Source organism: Notechis scutatus, chromosome 2, assembly GCF_049901735.1.
Source record: "Notechis scutatus isolate UNSWTSFEM ecotype Mainland chromosome 2, rNotScu1.2, whole genome shotgun sequence".
In the NCBI taxonomy this organism is placed as follows: Eukaryota; Metazoa; Chordata; class Lepidosauria; order Squamata; family Elapidae; genus Notechis; species Notechis scutatus.
Genome location: NC_142010.1, coordinates 126,106,720 through 126,122,425, shown reverse-complemented (window position 1 = coordinate 126,122,425; position 15,706 = coordinate 126,106,720). Strand labels below are relative to the sequence as shown.

At 38.2% G+C, this 15,706-nt stretch overlaps 1 protein-coding gene across 1 annotated transcript in view; it reads right to left on the bottom strand.

The window, feature by feature from the left end:
* Positions 1-462: 462 nt before the first annotated feature.
* PECAM1 (platelet and endothelial cell adhesion molecule 1) overlaps positions 463-15,706 on the bottom strand; it is a 63,333-nt gene continuing 48,089 nt past the window's right edge. Inside the window, exons 15-16 of the mRNA XM_087956110.1 lie at positions 9,236-9,258; positions 463-2,975 (exon numbers count right to left, since the gene is read on the bottom strand). Of these exons, the coding sequence (XP_087812236.1) occupies positions 2,946-2,975; positions 9,236-9,258 (53 nt within the window). The 3' untranslated portion in view covers positions 463-2,945. The remainder of the gene's footprint in view (positions 2,976-9,235; positions 9,259-15,706) is intronic.

The following is a 15,706-nucleotide window of genomic DNA, read 5'->3' as shown; positions in this document are numbered from 1 at the left end:
GCTGTCTGGTCTCTTCTTAAAAGCCTCCGGTGAGGGAGCAGGAGGTTGGATTAGCTTCTGAAGGCAAGCCGTTCCGCCAATTAATTGTTCTCACTGTCAGGAAATTTCTCCTTAGTCGTAAATTGGACTTCTCCTTCGTAGGTTTCCATTGGCTGCTTCTTGTTCTGCCTTCAGGTGCTTTGGAGAATAAGTTGACCCACTCTTTGTAGCAGCCCCTTAGGTATGGAAAGACTACTAACGGTGTCATGTAGTTCTTCTCTTCATTAGACGAGACATATCCTGCAACCCTTCTTCATATGTTTCAGTCACCACTCTCCTAACCAGATAATAATAACTCGATAATATAATAATCAGATAAGACCTGCAGGGTGTCTATAAAACCCACTCCCACCTCCATTTTAGTATATCCAAGCTCACACCCATATAATGAGCAGGAAGAAAAATGATTCTTCACAAATGACATTCAAATTATTTCTTTAATAAAATACCACATCAAATTATATAGAATAACATCTGAATAGGAAAGCATGGTCTGGATTTTGTATGCACATCAAGAGGGATGTTGCAAAGATTCTGCAGCATGATTTCATGTTGTGCTTAAAAGCTGGGGTACAGCATTTTAATATTTTGCTTACGAGGACCTAAATAGACTCACTCTTTCTGAGTCACAATAAAGTTTCTTGCAACATGAACATTATTCTTCACGTTAGAAATGATGTTACAAATCTACAGAGACCACAAGAATAATCACAATGTTTGTTTATAGACCACTTAACAGAAAAAAAAGATTAACACTTGACTTTATGGTACATTAGAATTTATTCATGTTTTACCAATAGTAATGTTTTTTTCTTTGTTATATTGGATTGTGTGTATGTGCTTATTCCTAAACACTAATAAAATATTAATTGATCAGAGATATCATAAAAACAGAACTGGAAAGCTCTTGTTGACCATGAGGTCCAACCTTCTGCTGAGTTCAGGAGATCCAGAGCTACAGCATCCTTAAGTATTGGGCCAGCATATGTTTGAAAACCTCCAATTGAGGAGAAGCTGCTTTCTGTCTCCATAATTGATTTAGTTTTGAACTGCTTTTATCACTGAGGCATTTATCTTGATTTTTAAGCAAAGCCTACTTTCTTCAAGAATTATCTTTGAGGATTTGTTCACTGCCTTCTTTCAATATGGCTCATCCTGCGTTTGTACTGGCACAGTAAATTATGCTGAATTCTTTCCTGTCTTTAACTCAATACAAAGCACTCAAATGAAAGCCACATGGAATATATATTACAAATTCCCTTGAAATTTCATTCTTCCCATCAGTTAACACTGAGGTAAACTTGAATGACAAAACTTCACCCAGACTTGAATGTGGATAATTTATTCCAACGGCAAATTGTCATCAAGTGTCTGCTCTCCAGAGATTTGATCCTCAGAAGAAGCAATGGCAAAAACAGCAGCTTATAGGCAAATATGGTCCAAGGATTGTTTCAAGAAAGTAAGACAATGTTGGAAAACTTGTGGTTCAGGATAATCAGTCATTCCCACAGCCCCAGCCAATGTGGCAGAGAATCAAGAATGCTGCCATTGTCCTAGAGCCTCTGGTTTATGCAAAGGCTACCTTGGAATAGATTGAATGGACACCAGAGATAGCATGGGGTCATGCCAACTAGCTATTCCTCCATTTATTTTCATGTAACTTTTGAAATAACAGCACATACACATAGTCACTGCATCAAGATTCTATGAACACTGATTATGTTGAATGTGCTTTGGGGAAACAGACAGGAAACGGGCTCCTGTTACTGTTTTGTCCCCATATTTGTTTAATGTAATATCATATCTGTGCACTGTGTCAATATTATATATAGCACGTATCACTTAACCTTGGCTTATTGAATACTTCATCATATGGCTTAGCATATTGTGGGAAACAAATCGTTGTGACTTAGGAAACCATGAATCAGTAAATCATGCCTTAGAGTGATTTGTACATTTAACATTACTATTATTGTTGTCAGGCCTTGGTTTTGTAGACATAACCAAGCAGCTCACCAGTCATGAGGATTTTAGAGTTCAAAGAAATTATTTGAGATCATTTGACAAGCAGCAATTAAAATTCAAGGCTGCACCACAATTTATTAAACTCTTGGGGGGAAAAATCAAACTCTTAGCACAGATGTACTTATTTAAAAGCTATTGTCAGAATGGCATTTGGTTCTTATGGGAACTGTCCAGCTCTGAGGAGTCAGATGTAATAGAAAAGCTATTCGTTAGAGCAAGTAATAGCTCTATCTAATTGCACATTACAAATGGCAGCTCCTTTAAGGGCATTTTTATGATCCATTGCAAACGGATAGTTGTGACAGAAGACAGGCACATGAATAAACATTTCTTACCACTTATCTGGCCAAGGAGAACCGACACATTTCATTGATGGTGCAAAAGTGACATGAAATGTTACACAACATTTTGCTTTTCCATGTGAAAGATTTGTGTAGACCACATTTCAATCTGGAAGCCACTGCTTTGAAATGTTGATACCAGCAGTATCAACTGTGCCTGCAAATTCATTGCCAGACAGCTTGCATGGACAGGGAAGTTACTACCACATAATGTATCTGGTAGGTTTATTTTCTGGCTTGAAAGATTAAAAACAACCAACTAAGATGGCAAATACTTCTTGTAAAAAATGTGCTTCCATTTAAGAATGGCATTAAAGAAAATATGGAACAATCATTTGGAAAGTGTGCCTCACTAGGTTATGGGATGGCAATGGCAAACAGCAAAAGTACTGTATACTGTAGATGCTCGGTTCACCCCACAGGGGTTACCAACCGCTCAAGCAAAGTGCGACTTCTGAAAGCACCTAAATGCTGCAGAATAACTGGAACAGGTAGGACATCCTCCATCTTGTTTTCACGGATTTCCTCTGCCACCTTTTCCTAAGTCCCATCAGGAGAAGGTTCTATTCTCTGCAAGCAATGAGAGTATAATGTTATAAGAACTAATGAAACATAGCACACACAATAAAAGCAGTATTTCTTTGAATGGAAATCTCCATTCTGTGAGGTGTGTATTCAGCATTATCAGCAACCACTGATAGCCTTATCCTATAGCACAGGGGTCTTCAAACTTGGCAACTTTTAAGACTTGTGGACTTCAGCTCCCAGAATTCCCTGCTCTAGCACGTCATACAATGTCTTAACTATATATATATATATATATATATATATATATATATATATATGTATGGTATTCAGCTTTGTTTGGGTATTTTCCCACATCATTATAGTTGTGCTTTTAAAGTTGTAGCAACGTTTCGGCAGAATCTCATCTGCCATCATCAGGATGAAGAAACCATTCTGGCACAGCAGTAGGCTAGCCCCAAATTTAAAACAGAAACAGCTGTGAAAGTCTGACTCACAGACGAACACTATACAGAAGCCTGATGATGGCAGATGAGATTCTGCCGAAATGTTGCTACAACTTTAAAAGCACAACTATAATGACGTGGGAAAATACCCAAACAAAGTGAATACCATACATATATACATATACGGTACGTATACATATACATATACATATACATCATATACATATACATATACATATACATATACATACATACATACATATATATATATATATATATATATATATATATATATATATATATTATGGTTATTCAGGTTTTCTCCGAAATAACCAAAGATCCACATACAAATACCGAGAACCTCAGAAAAATATATATATATATATATATATATATATATATATATATATATATATATATATATATATATATATATATATATATATATATACATACATACATATATATATATATATATACACACATACACACATACATATACATATACATATACATATACATATACATATACATACATACATACATACATACATACATACATAGGAAATATCACTCACACATCATCACAAAATCTCCAGAACTGTAACGCCTACAAACTTGAAATATGGCACTTATTTCCCTCTTGGCTTCTAGGTGCTCACTAAGAAAGGATTTTTCGAAATGACCATCAGAGCATTAGTATTTCATATATTATTATTAACACGCTCTGATGCTAAGGAGTTCTACTCCCCCTCCCTACCTGAAAAGAAATCTGTTCCAAATGCAAAACACAAGCAGAGGAGTGGAGTTTCAGTTTTAGTTTCACAGCACCAAGTAACTTTAGTACAGAACAGTTGAGCTAAGCCATGCCCAGGCTCATTGCTGTCTCCTTCTTGCTCACACAACAAATACTGTTTCAGTTTCCAAACAGCCCTCATCTCTCTCACAGACTGACAGGACGCTAGCCAGATGAAAACCGACGGATGCTGGTAGGCAGAGGCAGAATTCCGCCCCCCCTACTTTCCTCCCCAAAAACTAAGCCTGACCACATAGTTTCGTAGTGAAGCACGGATATCGAACTATTATTGCATCTAGCATAACGTAGGTTCTTGGAATATGAAGTTTAGCTTTTTTGTATAATATGACCTCATGTTCTACAAGTTGGCTTCATAAGTTGATCGAGGGTTTGACAGAAAGAAAAACTTGGCTCTAGATTTTCTCCATGTCATGCAAGTTTTTAGAAATCATTACCATGTCCCATCCTCTTAGATATTTGTTTTATATTATAAAATTTCCCAGCTTTACTCATAGTGTAAGTAGAGGTGGTATTCAGCAGGTTCTGACCAGTTCTGGAGAAGCAGTAGTGGAAATTTTGAGTAGTTCAGAAAACCAGCAAATACCACCTCTGACTAGACAGTATCCTTCCCCTGCCACACTCACAAAGCCACGCCCTCAGAACCAGTTGTAAAAAAATTGGAATCCCACCACTGAGTGTAAATTCAAGTATAAGGTAAAGAAATGCATTTTTATTATATACCTTTGATTTATATGGCCACCCGCCTTGCTGCGGCAACTTAAGGTGGTTAACAACACCACATAAAAATACAATATCAAATAAGAACTACCTGATTAATTAGGGCATCAGTCGGAACCCTGACACTACCGTAGTAAACAACAGTATATAAAGACCATAATGGCAATTGAGGGCAAAACCCAGCCAACAATAAAACAACAAGTTTTCAAGGGCACCAATTAGCCACCTAACCCCTTGTCTAGGAATGTATTAAAAAAATTTAAACTTTCTGAAAAACTGGATGATTGGGGCCAGTCTAATTATGGGGAGAATATTGTTCCAAAGGGCAGATCCCATCATTACCTGGAAGTAACAACATTTGCCTTTTTAGGGATTGTTACTTTGTAATAGAGAAAGAAGCTGGTACATTCCAACAGCATTATGAGTTGCGTCATTAAGAGTATACAAATATGCATTTCTAAGACAAATATCCAATGCCTATTCTAGAATTTCAATTTTGGGTGTTTGAATATTTCCTAAGCATCTCACATTACTATTTTTAACATTTTCTTTGAAATGGACAGTATAAAGTCAGTTTACATCTTTCTCATTTTTTCACTTAAAACACATTTTATATCATACTAAGATCTCAATAAAATAAACAAATGCATCTACACAAGGAGGTAAAAGATTGAAGGAGCATAGTCTACAAAATGAAGTTGTATTTCTGAGGCAAACCAAACAATATTAAATTAGTGTTTCATGAAGTAGCTCCCTTATTGTTAAGATATTTCCTTTTAATATGTTTTCAGAAAATGGTAGTAATATTAAACAGTACAGAAAGATTGCCAGTTCTGATTCCAGGAAGGAAACCCACACCCAGTTCCTTTCTGAGTAACTCAAAATTTGCCCTTGAAACTTTCGAAACTAACTTGGGATAGCTTATAGATCATGAGTAGTATGCCTCACGGAGAAATTCAGTCATCCAGGAATCTGAAGTGGATAGTGACAAACAGTAGTTCTATGAGCTTTTATTTTATGTCCACTGGAAAGTAGGATGACATCTCTTAAAAGAACTCCAAATATCTACATAGTTCACATTTGCTTCAAGTTTCATTATACTTTGAAATTCTCCTAGTTTAGTTTGATTTCAAATAACAGAAATAATGGAAGTTTAACAGGGAATATATTAAATTATACGGATGGCTATTGATCAGCTATGCTGATTTCAGTTCCTATCAGAGCATCTTCTAAACAGGTTAGTTCAACTTATATAAATTGCAACATTTGTTTGTAGCCTCTTTTAACTACACAATTAATTTCATTTTGCATTTTTTGTCAAACAAACACAAGCCTTGCTGGGAATTGGTAAAGATGCAGTGAAGCAATTGTATTACATTTTTACTATCCATCATAAATACCAGATGGATAGTGATGTTAGTTTGTTGCTGCTAACATCTTAAAGAATTAAACTAACAATGGTATAAATTCTTATTAATTATAATCCACTTCATCAGGTGTACACAAAACCTACAATGTTTAAACCGCTTTCTTGCTTTTCATGAGCAAAGGCATGTTTCATATTTGCAAGTCAAGGAAAAATACTAGCCAATGAGGCTTGCCCTCTCAGGACAGTACGAAATATCTCTAGAGAACTGATTGGCTGACAGATGAATGTCAACCAATCAGAACTTGCTTGCTAGTCAATAATTATAAGTCTTATTCTGCCTTCTCAGGTCTGGGTCTAAACTCACAGATATCTTCCTGATCTTAAAAAAAAAAAGAGAGAGAGAAAGAAACGTATCTTTTTCTCAATGTCTCTGTACACACTATGGTGGCAAAGTTCTTTCAAACTCACAATGACTCATCAGAATTCTGTACTCTGCCTCTTCTTTCTACTCATGCCAGCAAACTGTTATAACAGGTTCACATCAAATTGGAAGGTGACGCAAGCTGAAAAGGCATCTTAAACAAGCCCCAAACAGCAAGATTTCTAACATGAACTCACTGCACAGAAACAACAACTAAATACAGGGATATAGTGAAATTGCTTACAACTGCAATCCTCCAGTTACAGTAATTGTGGGATCTGCACAGCACTCATCTCACACCAATACCTGCCTTGTTCCCTTGTTGGAAATACCTCAACAGAGTTTAACAGGCCACAGGAGTTATATGACCATTCTCAACAAGGTTACTGTATGATGAACAAAGTTTGTTCAGATGATCAGCTGAATCTTGAATTTTGAAGAAAGGATCCTGTGGCAAAAAGCTTTAGAATTAAAGGGCAGGCTCTAGTTTAGATTATCCTTGAAAGCTACCAGGAAAGGAGACTCCAGAGCAGTTGATTGCATGATTGAATTTGTGCTTAGGAAGTGTTCTCAATATTCGACCTAAATATATGTTGGCTTGAGTTCAGAGATTACAGGATGCTGAAGGAGGAGAGGGATAATGTTTGCAAATTCCCCTGTTCCCCTGAAAAATCGCTCTGGAGCATTGAAAGATTCTCTAGGATAGTTCAGAAAGGGACACGAAGAGCTCAAGGGTAAGAGGATAAATTAAAATCATCTTATTTTCCAGTGGAAGCTGGTTCCTGATCCCTCAGGGTGTTTTCTCATGGCCACATCTTTGTGCTTTCCTCCCTGTCCTTGAATTGGAAAATGTATTAGCATTAATCGCACTTAACCCACAGCCTATCATTACAGCATATCCACTCTGAGGCCATGCAGTGTTGCTCCTCCAATAAAACATAATACTAGGCAGTTTCAGGGTAGTGACTGTAGATTCCACGATGCGCTTTTCTTTCCTATTCAGTGCCATCTACACTAGGAAGTCCAACCACCTACTGCTCTGTAAACATGCAACATAAGAATAGAATACAGAATAACAGAGTTGGAAGGGACCTTGGAGGTCTTCTAGTCCAACCCTTGGCTCAGTCAGGAGATCCTATGCCATTCTGGACAAATAGCTGTCCAATCTTTTCTTAAGAACCTCCAGTGACCCACAACTTCTGAATGGAAGCCATTCCACTGATTCATTGTTCTCACTCTCAGGAAATTCCTCCTTAGTTCTTTATTGGATCTTGCCTTGATAACTTCCCATCCTTGCTTCTTCTTCTTCTTCTGCCTTCTGGTGCTTTAGAGCGGGGGGGGGGGGGGGGGGGGGGGGGGGGGGGGGGGGGGCCCGGGGGGGGGCGACCGCCCCCCCCCCCACCAGGGGGGGGGGGGGGCCCAACCGCCCCACCCCGGGGGCCCACGGCCGGGGCAGGGCCCGCGGACCGGGGGGGGGGGCCCCGAAATAGGTTGACTCCCTCCTTTTTGTGACAGCCCCTTAAATATTAGAATACTGCTATCATGTCACCCCTCGTCCTTTTCTTCATTAGACTAGACATACTGAGTTCCTGCAACCATTCATCACCCTTTCTAGAGTCTCAACAGCTTTTTTTTTTGTATGTGCATTTAGTTAGCCTTATTTTTTGCTATTATTAATTGCATGCTTCTTTTAACAGGTTTATCAACCTTTTTAGAGTGTTTTTTTTTTCTCTGAGATGCTTGTCTCCAGCACCACAGACAAAGAAATAGCAGTAATTTGGCATTAGACAGCCAAAAACAGCAGAAACATCTTCAGGATAACCAGGATTGGCAATGTACATACAAGTTGACTAATACCCAGCTTGTAAGTATACTATATATTTCGTTTATCACACACTGTCCTAATTCACAGTACAATACAGTATACAGTATACATACAAGCTGGTATTAGTCAATTTGCATGCTCCTAATCCAGGACAATGTAACCCTTGAAACTGTTTCAAGCATTAAAACTAGAGGTGGGTATTCAGCAGGTTCTAACCAGTTCTGGAGAACCAGTAGCAGAAATTTTGAGTAGTTCGGAATACCACCTCTGACTGACCCTGCCCCCACCTATTCTCTGCCTTCTGGGTCCCGGCTGATCGGCTGGGTCTTCTTTTGTTGCCCTGCACAGGAGAACGGAGCTGGAAAGCAGGTTAGTGGGGAGGGGAGGGAATGGAGATTTTGCAGTAACCTTCCCCCAGGAGTGGGGAGGGAATGGATATTTTACAGTATCCTTCCCCTGCCACGCCCACCAAGCCACACCCACAGAAACGGTAGTAATTTTTTTTGAATCCCATCGCTGATTAAAACTATCACATCTCCCTTCTGTCTATTTATAATATACAGCCCACAGATGCAGAATACACTTAATGAAGTGCAATAGGCTTAACACATATTTATGAATCAATTCCAGACAACTTGGCTTCTGCTTTGGCAACTGAAATATTAAACACTTCTCCCAATGGGTACTAGTCAAATGAAAAATATACTTACAGAATGTCTGTTCTCCCCGGCATCTGAAAATCATAAGATATAGATTAAAAATCACCACTCCTAAAATTATCACTTTAGTAGACAAATGTACACTCAAGCACTCTAAGATTTTCCTTTAAATCGTTAATTATTTACATTTATCTCGCATTTCAAGATGAGGCTTAAATAATCCTAACTTTCATTTTTCAGATAAGGAAAAGTAAAGTCTGAGGATTCTTGGTGCTTTTTGAGCTTGCTTGTTTTCTTTCAGACATTTTATTACCCAAACTAGGTAACATATTCAGTAAGATCTAATTGTTTCTGACAGTAGCATAGCAGTCATTTATTGGTAGCATACCAATGAGAGCTAGAACATTTTTGATGAATCCACTCTTTATATCAATTTCAGAAATCAAGAAAAAAATTGACCAAAGCATTCTGATTTGATGACTGTTTATATTCCTTTTCCCGAACTCCTACATAAACCTGAGCAATTTACCCATCAAACAAAGTAGGATTTACTTTCAAATCATTATGCATGAGGCTAAAAAAAGCAAAATGTATTACAGTAATTCATAAACATGCCCAGTTCATATTATCTGCAGAGCAAACAAAAAAGAAAATGGTCCCCTAACTGGTGAATGTTTCAAGGACAACCCCTAAGCAACAGTTATTCCAACTACCTCCCTGTAGCACTAATACTAATGGCCATACTTGGGAAACGGTAATTAATATAATTTGTCAAAAGAAGCACATGACAGATCTGATGCATGAACTAGGTGCGATGCTTATGATGATATAAGTCCCCAGGGGACCAGAGAAGTACATTTAGTAATGTGGAATAATGTAGAAAAACATTCTGAGAAAAGCAAGCAACATCCAACCAGAGAGTCTGTCTTTATCTCTAAAACTAAAAATGTTAATCATACAGTCCTGTTCCTCCCACAAGGCTTATGTCCATTATTTACACAAAACTGACTCACTGGAAATTTTCCTAGTTCTCTGTGACATCATCACATAGAATGGCTAAAATTTGTTGACACATGGAGTTATTTCTGAGTAGATTCCTTTATTGTTCCTCACCTATGGACCGAGATCTTGCCAGAAAACAGCTATGTGACCACAATTGGAAATCGTTAGGGAAGACCTGTTTAAACTCTCTTCCTCCCAACCAAACCTCCCATGCATCCCTGCCTTCTTTCCCTCTGGAATGCAGCCCCTCCCTCCTGGGAATCCAGACTACATTCCACTACACTCATCCGACTATAGTTCACAGGATTCTTAGAAAAACGGAATAATAGTACTGTAACAGCTATGGCAACAGAGTCTTGCAAGAGTTAATGTGCACCCCCTTCCCTCACCTTGTGGGAACTAGAGAGAGCCCTATCTGAGATGAGATGTTGTTCTCCAGATATTTTCTTGACAAGGGCTCAAGCCCCTCTTATCTGACTGTTGCCTTTATATGGCCCTTCCTTTGGTCCTTCAACGCTATTCTTGATACCCTCTATGTAACTCTCTCACAAAACTCCTGCTGCTCCAAATAAGTTTGTTGATGGCCATGGAAACTCAGGGAATGGCTTTTGATTAGTCACTTTTTGTCAGCCCAATAGATCACAGAAAATAGTACTTGTGGGAAAAGAGAAAAAAATGAAATGTTATGCATGTGTCATCCCTTTGAGTAGACTAAGCAAACATCCTTCACAAGAAATCTGTAACTCTATTGAATTAGTCTATAATAACATCATGAAAACCTGATTGCATTTTTCATTATCTGCAGAGAATCAAGGCAGAACGCATCTAAGTTTCTTTCTACAAATACTCCTTGATTTATAACCATTGATTTAAAGACTGTTAGAAGTTACAATGGCACTGAAAAAAGTGGCTTAGGACCATTTTTCACACTTATGACAGTTGCAGCATTCCCATGGTCCGTGATCATAAGTTGAGGACTACCTGTAATGCTTTCTTCCTTTCCCTTATAACATACTATATGGTAACTATCATCACCTAATTTCTCCCAGATCTTCTCTGTGGCTTTCCATGGAGCCTTAAGCTTTGGAGAAAAGGTGGGATATAAGCCTAAAAATTAAGCAAGCAAATGTTTTCCTCCTCCCACGCCCTTGCAGCACCTTCTAAAGTTGGAAACCCCCTATTTCATGTCAATCCCAGGCTCTTCTCCAATTTATTCAGAAAAATAGAGGTTTCTTGCACAGATATATACATGGCAAGAAAAAAACAGACAGAGGACGTGGCTCAACCTTTTGTTCAACCTTCTCCAATTTGATGAGTTTGACTTCACCTTCCATAACCCCCAGCCAGCATGGTCTTCACTAACAAGGCAGACATAAGATATGGAAAGCAATTGTGAATTTTGTAAAGAAGATAAACTCCAGAACAATAATCCCCTTCAACCAGTTAAGATCAAAGAGTCACTTGAAATAATGTATCTGAAATAAATTACCCAAGACTTTTGTAGGGTGCTAACTATTGTCTTGCCAGGAAGGAGGAAATTATAAATTTTGTATATTTCCAGAGCTCCAAATGAAAGGTTGTTCGCTAATTTTATGGGAGATGGAAAATTGAAAAAAACAACAACGGATATCCCATGTTTTACTCACCCTATGGTGAGTGGTCAGCAATATTTTATGATGAAGTCTAACCTAATTGTTTCTCTGCTGCATAATCTGTTAATATTAAAACAGCTAGATTATTTCATTTCCCAATATGGCTTTAGATCACTTTAAATTAGCTTTCCTCAATCTAGTACTCCCCAGATGTGATGGGGCTGCATTTCCTGTTATTCACATACCCCATTAGCTGGTAATCTTCCTTACTACTGCATTAGGTCCTTAGAATGTAATGCTGATCCTTCATTCAGGTGCTCACTTGGTGTTCATGAAAAATTTGAACACTGCCTGCTTACAGTTGTAATCCTTGACTTACAACTATTTGTTTAGTGACTATTTGAAATTATAGCAGTGCTGAAAAAGGTGACTGATGACCACTTTTCACATTATGACTATTACAGCATAACGATAAATGCTTCAGATATCAGTGCTGTCTTGATTCTAGAGATGCTTGTATCTTCTCTACCAGTCTGTCTTGATTGTACATACAAGTAGTCCTCAATTTACAACAGTTCATTTAGTGACCTTTTGAAATTATAAGGGCACTGAAAAAAGTGACCTATGACTGTTTTTCACACTTACGACCTATGAAACTTCCCCACGGTCATGTGATTGAAATTCGGATGCTTGGCAACTGGCATGTACTTATGATGGTTGCAATGTCCCAGGGTCATGTGATAACTTTTTGTGACATTCTGACAAGCAAAGCCAACGGGGAAGCCAGATTCACTTAACAACCATGTTACTAACTTAACAACTGTAGTTATTAGTTAACAAATGTGACAAGAAAGGTTGTAAAATGGGGAAAATTTCCTTTATCAGCTGTCTTGCTTAGCAATAGAAATTTTGGACTCAATTATGATCATAAGTTGAAGGTTATATGTATTATGTTTCCAAATATTTATTCCATAAGGAAACAATGTAGGAGTTCCAAAGAAAGGAATATAATTTACACCTGCACTTTTAACAAAGGTGCTGTAGAATAGCCGTTTGGCAAATGCATTCCAGATTTAAAGATTGGATCAGCATACAAGCACCATAAAGGTTCTTGCACAAATGTAAATCCAAACATATATAAAGAAATGAGCAAAGTACACATGAAGTTTATGAATTCTATGATGCTATATCCATCTACTCTTCCAGATCTGGACAAAATATCCAATCCTAGTATTTTTTTAAATGATGTTTAGCACTTTCATGGGATTCCAAATCAGGCTGGTATTTGCTAGGAGGAATCTTAATTCATATAAGAGCATCCTTTTGAAGGTCTGGAATTTGGAAGCAGGAAATTGGCACGACAGGTTTCTAGAGCTCTGAAAATGCAACAAGGTTTTCTCATGCTTGGTGTTGCTGAGAATATTTGTTTTTCCACAGAATGTTGTGGGTGACAGAATGTTAAACTGACCTCTTCCTGTCTCGACACAAAACGTGCCGCCTAAAAACTGAGTCATTTTTCCAGCGTATAGCACAAAGTTGTTGATTAGAACAACTTGGGGTGGGCCAGAGTTATAGCAATTTTTTTAAAAAAGATAATAAACCTAATATCACTGCACCAAAATATACTTTACCAGTTTACAAAGTGCGTTTTTAAAGTGGAAGACATGGTTTTACATGTAGATGGTTGGTTGTGTGAGATAGCCAAAATGGAGGGGAAAGAGATCAGTAGGAAACAAAATATAAGCCGAATAAAGATATAATTTTGTGAAAATATTTTAGGCAATAACCAAGGTTGTGTTGGTTACAGCAGAAATGTTCCAGAATAGGAGACATAATGAATTATGCTATCAGAAACAGGTATATAATTGTTCCCTTCAATCTGGTGCTGTTGAGACCATGTCCAGAGTAGTCTGTGTGATTTTTTTGGCACATTTCCAAAAAGATACTGACAGGTTGGAGTGGATTCAGAGGGCAGTAATATGGATGATAGAGGACAAGCCCTAGGCAGACAGAAGGACCTTGGGATGACAGTGTGAAGAAAAGACTTAGGAGATATAGTAGCCATATTCATGGCATTGAACTATTTTCCATGGCCAATGTAACTAAGGGCCAGAAAGAAAAGGTATAAGTTGCAGCAAACTAAATTTTATTTAAATATTGGGAGAAACTTTCTGTTCAACAAAGGGAACAGTCCACCTATAAAAGATTTTTCACCTCTAGAGACGAGGTGTCAAACTCAATTTCATTGAGGGCTGCACCAGGTTATCTTTGACCTTGGGATGCCGCGGTGGGTGCAGCCAGGCTGGGCGTGGCCAGCATGAGATCACTCGTGTCGAGGGGGGCACCTGTGGTGGCCTGAGCATTCTGCCAGCGAAAATGGGCTCCTGAGCTCCGTTTTCGGTGAGGACAGCCTCCTGCAACCCTCTGCCAGCAAAAACAGAGCTTGGGAGGGCTGTGTGCAATCCTTGTGAGCTCCATTTTTGCAGGCAGAGGCACTGTGGGCTGGTCCTTTGCTGTTTCCAGGATGGCCCCACAGGCCAAATCTAAGCACCCCATGGGCCAATCCAGCCCCCAGGCCTTGAGTTTGATACCCCTGCTCTAGAGGCTTTTTAGAACTTAGTGCATACCCACCACTCAAGGAGGGTTTCGTTGGGTTTCCTAAACATTGAACACTGCAGATCCGTGTGGCCATCTCCAGGTCTAAAATTCTAGGGAAAAGAATTGTAGTTCAAACCATAGGTTTCGTTCTGATTTTTTTCCTTGAAATTCTTATCAATTGGTATCATTGATTTGCTGATTTTTTTTTCTCCTATTGGCTTCTAGATACTGTCACTCAATTACCGAATCAACACCCAGGAGGTTTTGTGGCTATTAAATAGCAAGACATAAACAGTATAATCCTTATCTTAGATGTGCATATTTAAAAAGAACTGGGAGAGACACCGCAGTAGTGCTTTTCTTCATTATAATATGAAGAGCCCATCAAGTTTATAAAATAACGAGTACCCTGATTTTTTAAATACAGGAATATGTTCAAGGTAGTATGCAGCTTTAAAGTATAACCATCAACTAAGTAGAATAGAACAGGAAATAAAGTAAGTCTTTTCAAACAGCAAGTCAAGAGAGAGAGAAAGATAGATCTCACTTGAATAATGCTTAATAGAACAAACTAACATTCACAGTCAATTACATCCTTCCATGATATCAAATGTTCACATACAAGTGGGCAATATTCAAGGCACAACAAAAGAGCACATGCACAACAGATTCATCTCTATCATACTGCAGAGAGAAAAAAAGGTTCCATAAATAGAGTGAAGTGCACAACATAGGAAATTTGGTGAGCCCTATTTATTTGGCCTGTAGATGTCAAATGGGCAAAAGCAAAAAGGAAAATAACATAAGTACCTTTTCCAATTATGAGTGAAATGGGGGTGGAAGGCTTCCAGATGTCTGTTGGCATTGGCAATGAGTATGCTGCTTGAGAATTGTGAATTCTCTGGGAATTGTTAGTTCAGAAGTTTTGTTAGTCCAGAAGGCCACGCTTATTATTTTTACAAATAACTCAAGGCAGTGAACATCCCTGGAGAGAGTGACTGGCCCAAAGTTACCTATCCAACTTTCATGCTTAAGGAAGGACTAGAACTCAGAGTCTCTGTTTTTTAGAATCTCAGGAGCTAGCAGAGCTTTTAAATGGAGTTCATAGGCCAAGATATTTCCCCACCTCTTTGTTTTGTTGATTCTCCTGTATGGGCGGAATGTGTGTTTTTATATAAATACCGTTATGAACTATCTCCATAATTAAAGTCAACATAGTTATGATTCAATTAGTAACATAATAAACTTCCAAACTGCTTTTAATGTTGTGTGATGTCCTGCTTATCTATTTGAAACACTTTTCCTGTGTATCCCACAGGAAAAACAGATG